Here is a 19751-nt window from a genome sequence, read left to right on the forward strand (position 1 = left end):
TGTGGATTCACTTCGCAGAAGATAGTTGGAATTCACTGGTAGAAAAATTTCCAGTGATCTTAAGGCTAAACAACCACATTGAATGAAGTGCTCATTAAGAATGCTTTTCATGACATAAAGACTCCAAACTCTGGGAAACGAACTAGGGGTGGTGGAAGGGGAGGAGGGTGGGGGGTGGGGGTGAATGGGTGACGGGCACTGAGGGGGGCACTTGACGGGATGAGCACTGGGTGTTATTCTGTATGTTGGCAAATTGAACACCAATAAAAGAAATTATTTTTTTTTAAAAGAATGCTTTTCATGGGGCAGCCTGGATGGGTCAGCGGTTTTGCGCCACCTTTAGCCCAGGGCCTGATCCTGGAGACCTGGGATCCAGTCCCATGTCGGGCTCCCTGCATGGAGCCTGTATCTCTGCCTCTCTCTTTGTGTCTCTCATGAATAAATAAATAAAATCTTTTTTTAAAAAAAGAATGTTTTTCATTTTTTGTATTTTTTTATTGGAGTTCGATTTGCCAACATATAGCATAACACCCAGTGCTCATCCTGTCAAGTGCCCCCCTCGGTGCCCGTCAGCCCCTTGGACTACATTCCCCAACCCCCCGCCCACCTCCCTTTCCACTACCCCTTGTTTGTTTCCCAGTTAGGAGTCTCTCGTGTTCTGTCACCCTCACTGATATTTCCCACTCATTTTCTCTCCTTTCCCCTTTATTCCCTTTCACTATTTTTTATATTCCCCAAATGAATGAGACCATATGATGTTTGTCAGTTCTTGCTGTATCAGGATTTCTTTCGTGGTGTCCTAACATCCTAGTCTGTCTGTCTGTCCATTTTTGCTTCCTTTAACCCATTGGAGCATGAACCTAATAAGTATCTATCTTGGCAGTTTATGGATTCATTGAATCCTAAATTGGAAATAATCCTTATCTGGTAGAGGACATCCCTTCTGTAAACATGTTTCAAAGCTCTTGGAAAGGAATAACCTGGTTATTGTCTAAGTGGGATTCTAGTGAAGTGTAAAGTGTTCCTTGCTGTGCTGTTAGGACTAAAGAATAAAGTTAAGCGTTTCCTGATGTCTTTTATTTTATCTGAAAATGTAAACTTAGAAGACATAATTTGGGGTGTGATTATTTGCACTAGAAGGATTTAACCTAGCGTTCTTCCTTTACTAAATAAGTGGCTCCTGATTTCTACAAGTGTTACTGGAAACTGCGTCATAAAATAGATAAGAGCAGGTCATATTTTTCAGTAGGAAATAACAATTACATTTATGATAAGCATTTGGTATTCTATAAATTATGACCATCAAAGATACATTGTTCCCTAGATAAATCATTAAAAATACTGAAATAATGTGCCAGGTCCTATAAAGGGGCAAAACCGTATGATATATGTTAATAAGTTACTCTAAAGTATATGTGGAAAAGATTTGTTTAAAAAAATGAAGTGTATGCATATTATGCAGATATATGGTTGTTGTGATTGTATATTTATTTTTAAAGATTATTTATTTATTTATTTATTTATTTATTTATGAGCGACACAGAGAAAGAGAGAGAGAGGCAGAGACACAGGCAGAAGGAGAAGTAAGCTCCAGGCAGGGAGCCCGACACGGGACTCGATCTCAGGTCTCCAGGATCAGGCCCTGGGCTGAAGACGGCGCTAAACCGCTGGGCCACCCGGGCTGCCCATGATTGTATATTTAATTTGAGGCCAATATACTCTCTACAATGAACTTCAATAAAAAATGTGACTACTGGGGATCCCTGGGTGGCGCAGCGGTTTGGCGCCTGCCTTTGGCCCAGGGCGCGATCCTGGAGACCCGGGATCGAATCCCACGTCAGGCTCCCGGTGCATGGAGCCTGCTTCTCCCTCTGCCTGTGTCTCTGCCTCTCTCTCTCTCTCTCTGTGTGACTATCATAAATTAAAAAAAAAAATGTGACTACCTTTTGCCAGCTTAGGGTTTAGAAGAGTACTTTGAGGATGATTGGAGATGAACTAGCCTCTTTAAAGAAGCCATTTTAAAAAGTCTGAACTGATGTTTTCCTTTTTCTCGTGCCTCATGAGAAACTGAGGTATTAGCTATCATTCCATTCAGCTTAGGATAGGGTTACAAGTGGCTTAAGAAGTGATGTTGATGATGATCATGATGTTTCTTTAAGAGAAGGGCATTTATTAGCAAGTAGCTAACAACAGCCAAAAACCTTGATGATTATTAAATCTCTAACTTCTTTGGATTTTTTTTTTGTTAGTATGCCATATGATTAACAAATCAGAAAGTATACTTTGTGGGTGTTGTCAGAGCACACATCTTATTTTGCAAGCTGGTTTTGTTTATTTCCAATGTACATTTCTATTTAATTTTGTCACTATCCTTGTAATTTTCAGTGTCTGTATAGCATTCTTTCTTGTTAATACACTGTACCAGTTCCCCCTGCTTGGATTGTTTTAATTTTTCATCATAATTAATAGTACTGTTATGAACTTTTTTTATAAAGATTTTATTTGTTCGAGAGAGAGAGAGAGAGAGAGGCAGAGACACAGGCAGAGAGAGAAGCAGGCTCCATGCAGGGAGCCCAACGTGGGACTTGATCCCGGGTCTCCAGGATTACGCCCTGGGCAGAAGGCAGCTGAACATTTTTATATAGAGTGCTTTTTAAATTTTTCCTTTTGTATTATCCCCTTGGACTACATTCCCCAAAGGGGAGTTACCAGATCCAAAAGTACAAACAGAACCATCACTTGTCTTACTTATTGTTAGATTGCTTTTTAGAAAGATCAAATTTGTGGAACCATCAGCAATGTAGAGCTCAAATAGAATTTTTCCCTTGCATTCTGGACAGCACTGGATTTTATTATTTTATTCCTTTTCTCTTCTCTGGAATGTTTATTGTGATGCCTTCAGGTTATTCTAATTTGCATTTTCTTTCATTGCAAGTGAAGCTGTGCATTTTTATTTTTAGTACTTTCATTTATTTCTTTACATTTACATGGTTCCATCTCTAAGGACTGTAGCTACCAGCTCAAACATGCTTAGTGTATTTTGGCCAGCAGGCTTTGAACCACTATGATAGGCATCTTTCTTCCCATTGTAGTATTCATTCACCTTTTGACATTTAGTTCATTTGACAAAAAGCATTGTTTAAAGGGAGGGCTGACTTTATTTGAAGTCACAAATGCAACCATAGAAACAGACCAAATCAGTGGCTCAAGGAAATAGTATCTGTCCAATAGCATGTTTGCATTCTCTATCTTCTTCCTTTCTCACCTCCTCCCATCTCTTCCTCTCTCTCTGTTTTCTGCCTTTAGGAGGGAGGATATTCAATTAGACTTCCTTCTAAAGCTATACATTATATACTTGTTATTCATATAGTATATATCTCAAGAAGAGCACTAGATCCACTGGTAAAACAGATGGCTTCTGGAGAGGAGAACCAGGTAGCAGCTAGAAGAGCAGAAGTGAAGAGGCTTACTTTTCACCATACCATTTGTACTTTTGACTTCCAAACTGGATTTATATTATTATTTTTTTTTTATTTTATTTTTAATTTATTTATGATAGGCACACAGTGAGAGAGAGAGAGGCAGAGACACAGGCAGAGGGAGAAGCAGGCTCCATGCACCGGGAGCCCGATGTGGGATTCGATCCCGGGTCTCCGGGATCGCGCCCTGGGCCAAAGGCAGGCGCCAAACCGCTGCGCCACCCAGGGATCCCTATATTATTTATTAATAAAGACAAATCCATAGGTAAGATCAGGATTTGTCATCATTGCAAACCATTAAAAATGACTTTTTAAAAAATATTTTATTTATTTATTCATGAGAGACACAGAGCACGCGAGAGAGAGGTAGAGACACAGGCAGAGGGAAAAGTAGGCTCCATGCAGGGAGCCTGATGTGGGACTCGATCCTGGGTCTCCAGGATTACAACCAGAGCAAAAGGCAGTGCTAAACTGCTGAGCAACCTGGGCTGCCCAAAAATGACTTTAAAACTTAGGCTGCTGCATATGATGAATTTCAGTATCTAAGGGCAGGAATGAGTAAACAGATGAAGGCAGCCAAACTTGGGGATACGTGATATTTGGGCAGAACTACCTGCCATTTATTTGCAAAAGTTGGGTTAACATTTATGGCCTATAGGTACAGCATAAGGGAAATTTACTTGCCTAGAAATATTTCCCCAGGGAGTTTTGGATAAGGCCTTGACATTCCTTTGACCTAACTTTTTGGATAAAACTGAGGTATGGAATGACTAGTTGGGATCATCTTCCTGTTTACTGAGGATGGAGGGAGGCTAGAGTGGTGTTTCTGTCTCATGGAAGCAGTTTCTAGCCAAGCACTGTTTGAGGCCAGTTGGAAGGTACAGGTCCTGATATGCTCTTGTGATTCCTTGACTTTGGTGGTTCTAGAGGGGGCCTGTCCTTTCTCCATCAGTGGAGTTCTGGCAAGTGCAGGAACAGAGATGTGACTGGAAAGCATGAGGTCCCTCTGGCCACATTGGTGGTTTATGTGTCTTTTGAAGGGGCCAAGAGGATGCCTGGAGGCTTCAAATCCCCTCTGAGGAGTCAGATATTTGCACTGCCGTAGGTGTTTGGGGGATAGACTCTGGAAATGACTTTCAGGGAATTTTTTAAAAAGATTTTATTTATTTATTTATTCATGAGAGACACAGAGGTGGGGGCGTAGAGACACAGGCAGAGGGAGAAGCAGACTCCATGCAGGGAGCCTGATGTGGGACTTGATCCTGGGATGAAAGCAGGCACTAAACCGCTGAGCCATCCAGGGATCCCCTTAGGGAATTCTTCAACCTAATCTGAACATGCTACTGCCTAAGGCCATGTGCTGACTAGGCTGGCACTATCCAGTAAAGGAGCCACTAGCTCCAAATGGATATTTATTTTTAAAAAGATTTTATTTATTCATGAGAGACACACAGAGAGAGGCAGAGACATAGGCAGAGGGAGAAGCAGACTCCCTGTGGGGAGCCCGATACAGGACTCGATTCCAGAACCCGGGGATCGTGACCCGAGCCAAGGACAGACACTCAACCCCTGAGCCACCCAGGTGCTTCACTCTAAATGGCTATTTAAATGGAAATAAGATGAAAAATTCAGTTCTTCAATCATACTAATGACTAAATAGGCATGTGGGGCTAGTGGCTACTGTACTGGAAAGAAAATGTGCCCAGAGGGGGGAGAGAGAGAGAGAGAGAGAGAGAGAGAGAGAGAGGATTCCATTGGACAGCACTGAATTAGATCATTCAGGCATAGTGGCATTGTATGCAGCTCTGAAACCAGAGGCAAAAGCCTTCCTGGTGCTTTCTAGACCTACCCAATCCTACCTGTCCTTTGAGGATTGCCTCGATTGCAGTTCTTCCAGGAAACTCATACTGACCATTCTAGCTCACACCCATGAGTCCCTTCTTTGAACTCCTAGAGTACACAAAATATATGATGACTCACTCTTACTGGTGTTATACTTTTGCTTTTAAGTAAGTCTTACCAGGATCCCTGGGTGGCGCAGCGGTTTGGCGCCTGCCTTTGGCCCGGGGCGCGATCCTGGAGACCCGGGATCGAATCCCACGTCAGGCTCCCTGCATGGAGCCTGCTTCTCCCTCTGCCTGTGTCTGTGCCTCTCTGTCTCTCTCTGTGTGACTATCATGAATAAATAAATAAAAAAATCTTTAAAAAAAAAAAAAAAGTAAGTCTTACCTTCCAAGCAAGGCTTCAGTGCCCTCAGGAGCAGACTGAATCCCACACTGCCTGGCAGATGTATCTCAATGGGAGGCACTCCCTCTTTTTTGTGCCAAAATGCCTATCAGAAACATTTGTCAAACTTTTCTTCTCTCTAGCTGCCTTTTTGTATGTTCTTTGCTCTTATTTATTTATAAGAATTTAAAAGTACTTATAAGAATGAGTGTGTAGGACACAATGTCATGTTTCAAAAACCATTTATTTTTTGAGGAAGGTCAGCACCCTTATCGATGTTAGGTGTAGCAGCCTCAGCTTCTGTCCTGTTGAGGGGGTGAGGGTGAGGAAGATTTCAAAACATTGGCATTAGATCTTGAAAACACTTTGGACAGAGCTGATGATCCCTTCTTCATCATTTCAGACCCCTGTTTGGAAGTACTGGGCTTATCAGCATCTGTGAACAAACCAAAAAAGAAGTCTGGTCTTTTATTGGGCTTCCGATTAAGGCTGTCAGGCTAGGGGTTGATGATTTAGGATTCAGAAAGAAGCATTTATATAATAACTTCTGAGTTTTACAGTGCTTTCACAAAGAGTCTTTTTTTAAGTTTTTCATTTTCATTCCATTGTAGTAAACAGTGGCATATTAGTTTCAGGTGTACACTATAGTGATTCAACAATTCTATACATTACTCAGTGCTCATCATGATAACACAAAGACTCTTCATTTGCTCCTTCTGACACCCTTGGGAAGGAAACCAGAGACACTCATAAGATAATGTCAATTCTAAGACATTCTTAGATGACCTTAGTGACTTCAGATGAGGTGGGCAGGTGGCAAATTGGCATTAGAGCCCAGGCTCTGATGTACATCTCTGTACTCCCTGCACTCTGATGCTTCTTGAGCCAGGCTTAGCAGTACCTTCTCCCCCATGCCATCCAATAACTATCCAAAACAGCCTGAGGAGCTAATTCCAGATGGAAAGGTAACTTCCAATTCTCAACAGTGTGGGCATCCATTTCAGAATGTCCAGGTAAAAGCAGCAGTGCATTAAAAAAGGTTATCATTTCTCACTTGCTTTGGGTGAATTTTCAGTTGACTGACACCAAATGATCTGTTTGCTGTGTGAGCTATAAAGGACTTGTGTGGCCAATGAGTCTCCATTTGGAACCATTTTTTTCTGCACCACTGGTTTTGTGCAAATCCTATCATAGTTTATGTTAACAGAATGGTTACTGTATCTGTAAGGACAGAAATGAACATTTATCCATGTTGCTGATGCATCACAGTAGAATGTCATGAAAAGACACAGGGTAATAAAGCACATATTTTCTTGTTTCTAGTAAATGACAAAGTTCTCCTCTAGCTTTTGCAGTTATCTAGTTTTTAATCTCCGCAATATAACCTTGGGAATCTCAAGAATCTATAATTAAAAGTAAGGTAGGAGATAGCAAATTCACTCACAAATAAGGGGGAAAGTTTAGCTTTTCAAAATAATGATGCAGTACTGGAATGTGCTAGTAGTTGACAAAATAAGAACAACCTAGAAATTAATATGGAAAAAGTAAAAATCTGCATAGGCAAAGACAAAGGCTCAAATGGAGAGATGTACAGTCTGAAAAAGCAAGACTAAGACTTTTAGTTATAGGATTGAGCCATGTGCTACAGGCCATATTCTGAAAATCTCATGGGAGAGGAAAAATGAAGCTTTGTTTTTGCAATTTGAAGATCTTAGGAATGCAGATGCCTGGCTCCCATTTCCCAGAAATACTGACTGGGCAGTTCTGGGGAGGGGTCAGGATTCTGCATTGCTAATAAATCTCCTAGGTGATCCTGATGCAAGCTGGCACTAAACACCACGTTGGGACATTGCCCTGGTAGGTGCTGCATATTGTTCAAGACTGGCACTGGCTAGAATAACAGTGGACACAAAGCTCATCCCTAGGGGCACAGTGAACCCTTTGACTAACAATTACTCCTCCTTTCAAAGCAAAACTGCTGAAAAGGGAAATCAATCAGTGGGCATGAAATTCACTGTGTGTTGGAAGTAGGAGTTAGGTATTATATCAAAATGAAGCCAGCGTGGTGAGACCAACTGTCTTGCAAGATACCATGATGCTGCTTTAAATAGCTTGTGGGCAGTATAGTGGGGCTCACATGGTTGGCACTATTCCTATGAAGAGAGAGATGTGTTTATGTCCAAACTGAAATTGCCATGATGCATGCCAAGTGCTATAGAATGACACTTCATGCTATGAATTGATTTAGGTTCCCAATACAACCATATTTGTAAACAACAAAATACCAAAAAAAAAAAAAAAACAAACAAACACTGTAAGCTGTAATGGGCATGTGTTGGCCTAAAAGTCCTCTTTTTCTGTGGGTTTTCATAAACAGGCATCCCTGTAATTTCTAATCAATTCTCCTCTGTGGGCCTTTTTTTTTTTTTTTTTTTTTACTATTTTAAGCACCAGGTTGGCATTTATGTCTTTCTTCCTCCAAAAGCCCTATCAAAGCAAAAATGTGTCATTTGAAGTCATAGCTGCTGCCAGTGAGTTCCTGTAATGTGCAGAATGCAGGGGCTGGGGGGACGTGTCCCTGTCATACTAAAGGTACAGAAGAATGTGATTTTACTATTGGATTGGATAGACAGTTGAAACCTAGATGGGATATTTCCTACTTGCCACCAAACGCTGCAGGCTGTCCTTGGTCACTACCCATTCTGAGATGTAGCCCCTGGCTGGCAGGAAGAATGTAGGATAAAAGCTACAGGACCTGTGAGGTTAGAGCCCTGGTTCTACAACTTGCTGGCTTTGCAATGTCAGGCAGGTCACTTGCTTCCATTTTCTCTCCTTGAGGACTTGTAGAGGGAGCACAGTATGGGAAGTTATTGGTCAGTGACTCTCTTTCCTCATCAATATGATGGGCATGATGCTTCACAGGGTGGATGTGAGAAAATCACTTAGCAGAATGCCTGGTACATAGCCAATACTTGATAAAGGTTACTGCCAGGAACTGGCACCCTTTTGCTGTGAGGTTCAGCTCAGAGAGCCGCATAACAACTTGCAAATCGCAATACTATATACATAGTAAGTAATATTATTTTAACCCCATATTGGTGGTGGGTAAGGGTGCAAGGCAAGAGCCACTCACTGCAGGGGGAGTGAATATATTTAGAATGACATAATTGATAGTTTTATTATAAAATCATAAATATGTTGTACCTGAAGTGCCATCACTTGAAGGACACAGGCTGGCCAGAGCACTTTCACGTTGATAGAGGGTGATAAACTGCCAAGACAGAGGTGAAGTACTAACTTAAGTCTCTGTCCTTTGTTGGACAATGAACACCAGAAATATCTAGAAACCCCTAAAGCACAAAGCACAAATAACCATGTGGCATTTCTGTACCCCTGTGTTGGTACTCTGCAGGCTCAAAGAATTATCCTCTGGGATTTTGGCTGTTCTAGGCACGACTTTTCAGAATTCTTGCCAATTATGTCACCCAGGATTGGCCCCAGGCTTGGACATGTGCTGCCCTTGTAGGATAATTTCAAGGGCTCAAGTGTCCCAGGTGGCAAAAGATGCCAGCCATGCACACCTCCTCCCTCCTGGGGCCTGGAATAAATAATATGTTGTAAGTCCTTTTCTGAGGGAAGATAATGATGGAAGGAGGTCTTAAGGGGAGAAAGGTTGTCTAATCCAGTACCCCAATCTCCCTTTAAATTGTTATTAACAGTTGTGAGGTCTGGAGCAAATACGTGGCAATGTGGGGCTGCGGGGATAGTGGCTCAGATGCTGGCTTTGCTCTATGGACCTTTATCACCTCCTGGAATGCTAGAAGCAGCATGATCGCAGAAGGGCACAAAATAGGCTGGGGGGGGGGGTGTTGCCAGGCAGTAGGGTAGCCACTCCATGGTGGTGGCAGTTAAAAAGGAAGTGGCCAATCCATGAACCAAGGCATAAATGCATGCAAGATGAGAGAAGTGTGTTTCCTATTGATGGTGTGGAGGGCATAGTATTATTGTAAAAGTTTGACTAATACTTCTAAGAGGATTTGAGGCACTTTATGGCTTAAGACATTACAAAATAGGATGTTTAAAAGGATAAACCCAGGCAGGGACAATCTAAAGAACTGGTTCTCAACACTAGCAGCATGATAGAACCATCCGGATAAATATTAAAAACAGGCATGCTTGGGCCCCATCCCAATTGAACAGGAATCCCTGAGGGTGGGACAAGCATTTATCTATTTTCTAAGTTGCCCAGGTGACCCTAATGTGCAGCCAGGCTTAGCACTCCTGAGCTAAAGGAAGGGGGGAGGGGGCGCATATTGGGGGGAGGAAGCAGATGCTCCTAAATGGTCTGAAATAAGTAGGTTAAGTCAATCGTTTGCAATGTTGGCTATACATTAAAATCACCTGGGCAACCTTTAGAACTCCAAAGGCCCAGGCTGCAACCCAGACCAATCAGAGTCTCTGGGAGTGAGGCTCGGGAATCATTTTAGAAAGTTTGCCAGATTCCAATGTGCAGCCAGGGTTGCGAACCTCTGCTCTGTGTAGTAGTTCCCAAATATAGCTGTACATCTGACTAATGGGGAGAGGGCTATGGAACTCCCAACAAAGAGCCTAAATTTGGCTCTGATGGCTAAGGCTGTTCTTTCAAAAAACTATTGTTGGGCATCTGCTATATTTCAGTCCTGTGTAAGGTGATGGGCATACAGTTATGAACAAAACAAACAAATCCCTTGCCATCATGAAGCTTATAGTCAAGTGAATATAAAGTCTACCAGAAGATGACGGCAGGAATATTTGTCTGCTTCCTTTACTGAGTCTCTGGTGCCTGGCCCATAGTAGGCACTTGATAAAAAAAATTGTTAAATGAATGAACGATGGACTGAATAGTGACTTGAGTGTTGTGAAGAAAAATAAAGCAGGGTAAGTTAGGATAGTTTCTATCTTACATGATGTGGTCAGGGAAGGCCTCACAGAGATGGTGACTTTTGAGCAAAGACTGTAAGGAGATGGGGAAGGAAGACACAGCTATCCGGGGATAGAGTGTTCCTGGCAAAGAAAGAGCAAGTGCAAAGGCCCTGAGGTGAAAGCATGCCTGGCATTTTAGGGGAGCAGTAAGGAGGCCAGTGTGGCTGAAGGAATGGCAGTGAGTGGACAGAGGGCTTACAGAGTGACATATGGGTAATGGAGGTTGGGAAGAGAGAGGGTGAGCAGCTCATATAGGGCCCTGTAGACTATGGTAAGGACTTTAGTATTAAGGGAAACATGATGGCTTCTTTTCTGTGGCTGACACTGGGAAATATACGTATTCATATGTACAGTGACTAATGTTTCCCTGGAGCTGAATGCAAGCAGGAATTTCTGTGCTACTCAATAAAGAACACTGGATATCTTAATGGATCATGCCTTTACCTATAATTTTGTAATGGGAAAAAACTTAGCAAGTGAGAAGAAAAATCAGCAGAGTCAAAATGAGCTAGGGATTCAGCTTGACAATGGCAAAGCCTGTTAGCAGGCCTCCAGACTGGCCTCTAAGTGATGCTTGCGGTTGTCAAATAGATGTTAGTATTGCTAAATGAGAAGTGTCTGGAAAACTGATAAGGGGTGTGCACAGGTGTGTGCGCACGTGTGGGGGCATGCACTGGGAGGGCTTAGAGTAAACCTAGAGGAAAGCCAAAGTGATACAAAACAGAAAGGAGGGTGCATGCGGATCTATGGCTTTGGCTATTATTGGAAATTTCCTAAAATCGCCATAGGGAAGGGGCATTTCTTGGGATCACACTGAGGAGTTGCCAGCCTTTTGGCAAGCTGCCTGTGAAGGGTCAGTGCGCTTGGGGACATTGGGAAGGGGTTGGAATCAGGACTCATTTTCTTCAAGCTGCACCCCTTTCTCTTCGGAGTATCTCTTCTCTCCCTGGCCTCACTAGGTCCCTCTCCTGGGCCTGCCTGGGGTGCGCTGTGACTCTCTTCAGCTTTTCTCTAGAGGCTACAGGAACCAAACTGAGTGGCACTGTTCTAAGGTGCTAAGGGGGGCTGTAGCTTACTCTGTGCATTTGCAGAAGGACAATAATTTAACCCAAGTGTGAGGATTTGGATGAAAGGATTTTCAGGCACCAGAGGTTGGCCTCAGCTGGGAGAGGTTTGTGTGTGGGAAGGTGTGAACAAGGGAATGCTTCGTAACGCCCCTCAGAGCATGCCACCCGAGCAGTCCCTTATTTCTATCAGGGCTTCACTGGCTCACAATGAGGGGCCAGTGAAAAATATTTACCTTAATACTGCTTGCATTCTCCATATCTGAAAATTCAAAACTTTCTGTGATAGAAATACAATATTGGAAAACAGTTATTTCAGAGACATTCACAAATTGTGGCACAAACATTATCTCAATAGTTTTATCAAAGGATTGCGGAAATGAGGCAAACAGAAAAAAGTTGAAAAGGGGTGAGATTCCCTAGAAGTTTGGACACAGGTCTTGGTTCTTTACTCCCAAACTGGGAAAGATGGTGTGTGATGTGGTGGAAGGAGCACTGGCCAGAACATCAGGAAAAGAAGGGTTTGCAACTAGCTTAGGTATCCTGACGCAATCACTCAAGCTCTGTGGCCTTCTTTGTTCATCTGTAAAATGAGAAATTAGGTGGTGGGTGACTTCTAAGGACCACTGCAGCTCCCTGGTTGTAGACAGTTGAAATAACTGAATGAGGTTGATAGCTAAAGGAATGCTAGAAAGGAAGGTAGCTGGTCTTAGGATATGGTTACTTCCTATGAAAATTGGAAGAGTCAGCTGAGGCATTATCCTGAATTCCAGGAGACATCGGCGCATTGAAATTTGGCCGAAGGAGGTAGAAATGATACCAAGAGGAAAGTTTCAAAAAGACCCACAGCTAGGGAGGGAGTGAGAAGTAAAGGAGCAGTGGACTTGTATGGAGTCAGAAAAACTGTGTTTGGATCTTAGCTTCACTATATAGAGCTCAGTGAACACTGGTAAATTCTAACTTTTCTGACTCTCTTTCTTCATATGTACAAAGGGGATGGAACTACTTTCTCTCAAGAGGACCAGCTGAAGTAAGGTATATGTATTTGATAGACATTCTATACATGTGTAATCATAAAGAACCAAGATGAGAAGATTCTCTCTGGATTACCCTTTGAGCCAAGGATTCTAGAAGAAAATACAGTAAAACCTCAGGTATCTTGAATATGAGAGAGGTCCCATTACTTGAATTATCTGATGAAACTGGTTAACCAGAATACCCACTAAATTTTATTACCAGTTGCTAGTTGTTCAAAAGTGTCTGCATGTGCTTTCCTACCTTAAAGGGTCTTGTATGCTGTACATATTTGACTTTTTTTTTGATGATTGGGGCCATTTCAATATAATTTTTTAAGTGTCTAGGCTAAATGCATAGCATCCCTTCTGGGTATGTCTAAGAAGCTGTTTTGATAAAGAGGAAATGGAAAAATGGACAGTACCAGAGAGTCAGGGTCAAGTTGAGATTTTATTGTCTCCTCTGTGAAACTGAGGATGTGTATTGCTAGCCCTGACCTCGGCACTGAATTCTAAACTTAACTATCCAACTGCTCCTGTGATCTCTGCACTTGAGTGTCTAACAGCCTCAATCTCACACAACCCAAACAGAATTCTTGCTCCCTCTCCCCTCTCCACCTTTGTTCCCCTCCCTGTCTCACCACGTGGTACCACAAGCCACTTAGTTGCTTAAGTCAAAACTGTAGGAAGAATCATCCTTGATTTTTCTATTTTCCCCCATCTTCAACATTCCCTCCATTAGCAGTTCCTGCTGATTCAACCTTCAAAATACATGCTGAATCTGTTCACTTTTTACCACTTCCATTGTTACAACTCTAGTCCAAGCCACCATCATTTCTTGGCTGGATTATTGTAAAACCCTCCTCACTGTTCTCTCTGCTTTAATCCTCTCTCTACTCAGCTCACTATCCAAGTAGTAGCCAGAGGGATTTTTTTAAAAATTCATAAATTAGATTATATCACTTCTCTGCTTAAAATCTTCCACAGGATTCCTACTGCAACCAAAAAAACAATCCACGCTCTTCTCCACGGTCTGTGACAGGCCCTAACATGACCTGATGGTTAGCTATCTAACTCCATCCCATACCCATTTCCCTTCTCACTGGGCTCCAGGTACTGGCCTTTATTCTTTTCCTCTAACATGCCAAACTCACCCCCCCTCGTAGGGTCTTTGCACTTACTCTACCCTATGCCTGGGATCCTCTGCTTCCAGATCTTCCTGTGGCTCCTTCCTTTTGTCATTAAGATCTGATGTTTCTGGACTTCTTGAACTAATCTAGCCAGCCACTCTCTATCACATTGGCCCTTCTTTCTTTTCTTCATATTCCATGAATTCCAAAATTATTTACTGTGTGCCCACTCTGTGCCTCTTTTCTAGGTATGTGGGGATAGAGTGAACAGACAAAAATACCTGTTCTCATAGAGCTAAATTCTAGGGGAGGGAGAGATCCAATGAATAAAAACATGCAATTTATCAGATAGTATAAATGCTAGGGAAAATAAAGCAGGGAAGGAGGTTAGGGAATACTGGGGTGGCAGTGAGTGCTGGGGTTGCAATTTTAAGGAAGGCGCTCAGAGGAGGCTTTACTTAGAAGATGGTATTCAAGCAAAGATCAGAAGAAGACAAGGAGTGAGCTATGCAGATACCTGGGAGAAGAATGTTTTAGGCAGCTCGGCAAGTGCAAAGGTTTGGAGGAAGGAGAGTCCCTGGCATGTCTGAGGGTGTGTGTGGCTGGATTGGAGTGACTAAGAGGGATTGTATGGAAAAGTGCTCAGAGAGGGTACAGGGAATGGGAGAGTACTGTCCAGAGCACGTGGGGCCTTGTAAGCCCCTGTAAAGACTCTGTGTGAGATGGGGGTACTTATTCTTGTCTAGACATGTTATGTTTATGTTGCCCCCTGAACCCCCTCGCCCCCCCAAGTTAGGATGAGGGTAAGGACTTTGTCTCTCTCACTCATGGCTTTATCTCCGGAACTCAGAACAGTGTCTGGCACAAAGAAAGTGTTCAGAGAGGGATGCCTGGGTGGCTCAGTGGTTGAGTGGCTGCCTTCTGCTCAGGGTGTGATCCCCAGGTCCCGCACTGGGCTTTCTGTGAAGAGTCTGCTTCTCCCTCTGCCTGTCTCTGCCTCTCTGTCTGTGTCTCTCATGAGTAAATAAATAACATATTTTTTTAAATTTTTATTTATTTATGATAGTCACAGAGAGAGAGAGAGAGGCAGAGACACAGGCAGAGGGAGAAGCAGGCTCCATGCACCGGGAACCCGATGTGGGATTCGATCCCGGGTCTCCGGGATCGCGCCCTGGGCCAAAGGCAGGCGCCAAACCGCTGCGCCACCCAGGGATCCCAATAACATATTTTTTAAAAAAAGAAAAGAAAGTGCTCAGAAAATCTCTGTTGAATGTGATTGAATGAATAAACTGGACAGGTGCCAATATTACCAAAGGATAGAGGAATTAATAAGCATGACGGTGCAATGAAGTTGAGGAAAACAATGCAACAGATTCAGGGTTAGGAGACTTAGGGTCTATATGGTGACTCCGTGTATGACTTTGGATAAGTCACTTCCCCACCCTGAACCTTAGGCTTTTCATCTTTAAAGTGAGGTTATATTAGATGGCTTCCTTCTGGCTCTAAAGCCTGTGGTGATTCCATACTGCAGACTGCACACCAGTGATATATGATCTCATCCTCTGATTATGACATGTCCATGGGATTCTGGCAAACTTAATGGTACTCTATGGTTCATCTTTTAAGATTTTATTTATTTATTTGAGAGAGAGGGAGGAAAGAGAGCACAGCAGGGGGAGCGGCAGGCAGAGGGAGTAGGAAAAGCAGGCTCCTCGCCAAGCAGGGAGCCTTATGTGGGCTTGATCTGGGACCATGATCTGAGCTGAAGGCAGACACTTAACAGACTGAGCCACCCTGGCACCTCTATGGTTCATCTTTTAATAAATATTATTTCCACTTACAAGTGGAGAGGATAGCTTTCTTGAGTAACTTTTTGAGTGGGTTGCAGACTTGAAATAATCAAGGTCAACTCCAGCCCTCTAGTTAGAGTCTCAAGGCCACCTTTATAATGAAGAGTACACTCCCAACTGTAGACCAGTGCTGCCACTGTTAGAACCACATTCATCCTGAGCAATTTAAAAGAATAGGGGACCAAAAACTCAAGTTGTAAATATGCTAATGAGTCAGTTCTAACAGATCCAAAAGATAAAGTGGAGTCTACCCTAGCTAGATTCTAACATAAACAAATAAATTTAGGTTTAATTTTTAGCTTTAAAAGCTTTTTTATGGGGCACCTGGGTGGCTCAGTTGGTTAAGCATCTGCCTTTGACTAGGTCGTGATCCCAGCATCCTGGGATCGCTCAGCGAGAAGCCTGCTTTTCCCTCTCTTTCTGCCCTTAGCCCCTGCTCATGCTCTATCTCTCCCTCAAAAATTAATAAATAAAATCTTAAACAAGTAAAAAAAAGTTTTAAAAATATATTTTACTGGGGCTAAGCTAATCCTACAAAGCTAGCATACACTCTTAAAAAAGAAATGATTAAATCCTAGTAGCATGAGCTCTAGTCCACATATAAATGTGATAAACCCATATTTCCTGTATATTTCCTACAAGAGCATGGCAATTTTAAACTCATAACATCACACCATGTACTTTATACCAAATGTATTAATGAGATCTTAGTGATTCAGAAAAAGCAAACTAGTTGGCTCATGTTAATTACTCTCCTATATTAGGTCAACCTATTAGAGAACTCAGTGTTCACTTCATGTTTCACAATAGGAAACTTTATCGATGCAAAGAACAAAGTCTCCTTTAAATAGTATCTAAATTAAGAAAAAAAAATCAGTACAACCTTCTGTTATTTTGGCACTTGGATCTGAGGGACGATCATCATCATCACTAAAAAAAGATAAAAGACATTAGATTTTCTGTGCATTTAATAAATGAAGGAATACTCATTAAGTAAAAGAACAATCTGTCAAAATCATTATTCATATAGAAGGAAAGTTAGAATGGTATGTCCCTGAGTTCTCAAATCATGTGAAAATGACTGCTATATCGACTTTTATTTTGTTTTATGTGCGCCTCTTTTCTTCTCCAGTGACACAAATAATTGAGAGTGCCTGCAGTACTACTTCTGTATGTTACAACAATCATGAGGGGAGAAAGGATCAATGGTGGGCCAGGGGTAGGTGTCCTAAAATGGCATCAGGTAGAAAAGAAACTTTAATTTCATAGTGACAAGTGGAAAGGAATATATTTAACAATCTGGTAGATGTTTCTCCTTCTACCCTAGTTTTTCCCATGATACAGAGTGCTACCCTTCCCAGTTTGTGAATATTCTTATAAACATAAGAACAATTTTAGGCACATTTTGGCTATTCTAGAAAAAGCGTTAATCAGACTTCAAGTCTAGAGTGCCCTGTATTCCTCCCTTGTCTCCTATAGATACTGCAGAGTGCACCCCTTCTCTTCCAGCCTTCCCCAACCTGGATGTTCTTGTCTAAAGCTCAGCCAGATTTTAAGGCTCAACTCAAACTCCACTGCTTTTGAGCATTCTTCCCTGAATGCTCCACCTTACATAACCCCTCCATGTTGGGGATCCCTGCAACAGTGCCACACTGCTGCATGTTTAGGTACATAAGGAAACTAAGCAGGAAGCCCTTTAGGTGAGCCATCAGTGCAGGAACTACGGTTGACCTACAGGGCCTGTCTGTCTCTTAGGTTCTAGAATCTAACACATTAAACACTTAATCTAACTACACTGATTGGGCCACTATACTGGAAGAAGGAAGCAGAGACCAGATCAGTAGGGATGGGAGACAACATGAAAAGGGGACACTCAGGAAGTAACCACAGAGGAGAACAAGGGAAAGGAGTATGGGGAGTTGGAGGGTTGAGCCCCTGGCTTGCTCACATGGTTACTTGAGGTGCCCATGCTTTGCACCAACATAATTTTCATTTTGGGTTCCTATTTTCTTAGCTAACTCATATTGCTTTAATTGACTGTACCTAGAAAATGAAGGCAGATCCTCTTCATTGTATGAAGATGAACTCATAATTCTATGTAAGTAATATGCCGATTCAGTACTAGCTTTCATTTCTTCTCTCTGGAAAAGTGCAAGGCAGGTAATTATAAGAAGAAGATTTTGTAACAAATAAGTAAAATATAATGTTTCCTTAGTTATCTGTGTAGCATTTCTGATCAGGCACACTGGGTTGGCTCCTAAAATCTCACATGGCTTGCTAATAAATAGATCCTGATAAATAGACCTGAGTTTCTGTTGAGGCTATTGTTGTGGTGAACTTCTGGATTGGCCAGAGTTGTATGTATCTCTGTGTTTTCTTTTCTCGGGTTCACTGCAGTTTCTGGGTTAACCTAGAAATCGTTGCAGAGGGATATTCAAAGGGATTGTCTCACCAGGAAATCCTAAACCATGGGCATCTCCCAAACGCATGTACAGTGCAATTTTTTTTTTTTGATAGGGCTAACTCAAGAGGATAAGGCCTGGACCAATTACTAGAACAATACAGAACCAGAGACAGGAGCTGTGTGTCAGAGTGATAGTGGGGCTTATGGAAGGAAGAATATTCAACATACTTTGAATAACTTGCTATGTTTCAGCAAGTGGGGTAATTTTTGAGGAAAAAGTTGGTTAAGTATCTTGCCCAAAGGTCGCACCGCTACTAATGGCAAAGCCAGAATTCAAACCCAGATAGGCAGAATTTGCATGAATCTTTCTACTCCCCTCCGGCCCACCTTCTGGTCTGCCCACTGGCATGGAGTTTCTGCAAACAAAACTTCCAGTGAGTACTTAGAAGTCAGAATATAAAAAAGAATGAAATCTATGATTTTAAATAATTGGATTGCATTTCTCTTGTTTCCACTTTCTGTTTTTCTTGTCCTTCTAACTAACCTAGGACCCTTTTCATGATCCATTTTTCTTCAATTGAGGTTTCTGGCTTCATCTGTTCATCATTTCCCTTTTGTTGCAAATATCATCAAAGTGGGGAGAGCCTGTCCAGATTCAGTTTATGCCCTCTTATTCCTACCCAATGTAAATTTATTGGACTAAGTTTGTGAAACTCTATACCTTTTCTATAGAAACCCATTCTCATTGAGAGTCCCATTTGTAACTTACGCTTAGCTGTGTCTTTCTCTCCCAAAAGGAAGAATCTGTGCCAGTCGGGGATTTGGAGGTAGTCACATCAGTATTAGAAACAAGTCTTTGTTGTGTCTCCTCAGACTCTGTCCATAGAGTTGGTGATGCTTCAGTATTTGTTGTAGTTACAGTAGATCTGCGATGACAGCATTTCCCTAGAGACAGAAATTTTTTCAAATTTCTCTTGCTTATCAGTGGCTTGTGAAGAGCCACTGTGCCCATTATGGGCTTTATCTCTTCTTTTGCTTGATCATCAAACAGGTCTTCTGGAAGTTCTTCTTTCACAACATTTTGTAAAACAACTTCATCTTCATTGGAAGTTAAGCCCTCTTCCACTTTATTTTCTGAAACTTCTTGACCAATATCATGAGTTACCAACCGAATGATAAGATCTTTTTTGCTGTGGACATCTTTTAAAAGCTCCACTTTGGTAATGTCAGGCTTTATTAAGTTCTGGAATGAATTCCTACTAGCAGCCTGGAATTGAAGGGAAAATTAATATTAAAAACTATTGTCTTAGTCATTTTTCTTGTGGTTCTATATAGAAATAATTAAAAACTATTGTCTTAGTCATTTTTCTTGTGGTTCTATATAGAAATAAAGCAATTTTCACATGGTTTTCAGTTTCAATTGAGTAAAACTATCCTCAAATGCCACTTACTGGCAGAGTAGTGATATATTTAAAAGAAGAAATAAATAAAAATCATAAGCAATATTTTCTCATTTCAGTAATCCTCTTTCTTTTCTTTCTTTCTTTCTTTCTTTCTTTCTTTCTTTCTTTCTTTCTTTCTTTCTCTTTCTTTCTTTCTTTCTTTCTTTCTTTCTTTCTTTCT

The 19751-nt window shown here is 41.8% G+C and overlaps 1 protein-coding gene across 1 annotated transcript in view; it reads right to left on the reverse strand.

Annotated features, from left to right (window-relative positions):
* Positions 1-5978: 5978 nt before the first annotated feature.
* The window catches only part of LOC611589 (fibrous sheath-interacting protein 2-like), a 75222-nt gene continuing 61449 nt past the window's right edge, over positions 5979-19751 (reverse strand). Inside the window, exons 17-22 of the mRNA XM_038588838.1 lie at positions 18898-19395; positions 17768-17865; positions 16608-16654; positions 11968-12011; positions 8910-8976; positions 5979-6141 (exon numbers count right to left, since the gene is read on the reverse strand). Of these exons, the coding sequence (XP_038444766.1) occupies positions 5999-6141; positions 8910-8976; positions 11968-12011; positions 16608-16654; positions 17768-17865; positions 18898-19395 (897 nt within the window). The 3' untranslated portion in view covers positions 5979-5998. The remainder of the gene's footprint in view (positions 6142-8909; positions 8977-11967; positions 12012-16607; positions 16655-17767; positions 17866-18897; positions 19396-19751) is intronic.

The sequence above is a fragment of the Canis lupus genome, chromosome X, assembly GCF_011100685.1.
Source record: "Canis lupus familiaris isolate Mischka breed German Shepherd chromosome X, alternate assembly UU_Cfam_GSD_1.0, whole genome shotgun sequence".
NCBI lineage: Eukaryota > Metazoa > Chordata > Mammalia > Carnivora > Canidae > Canis > Canis lupus.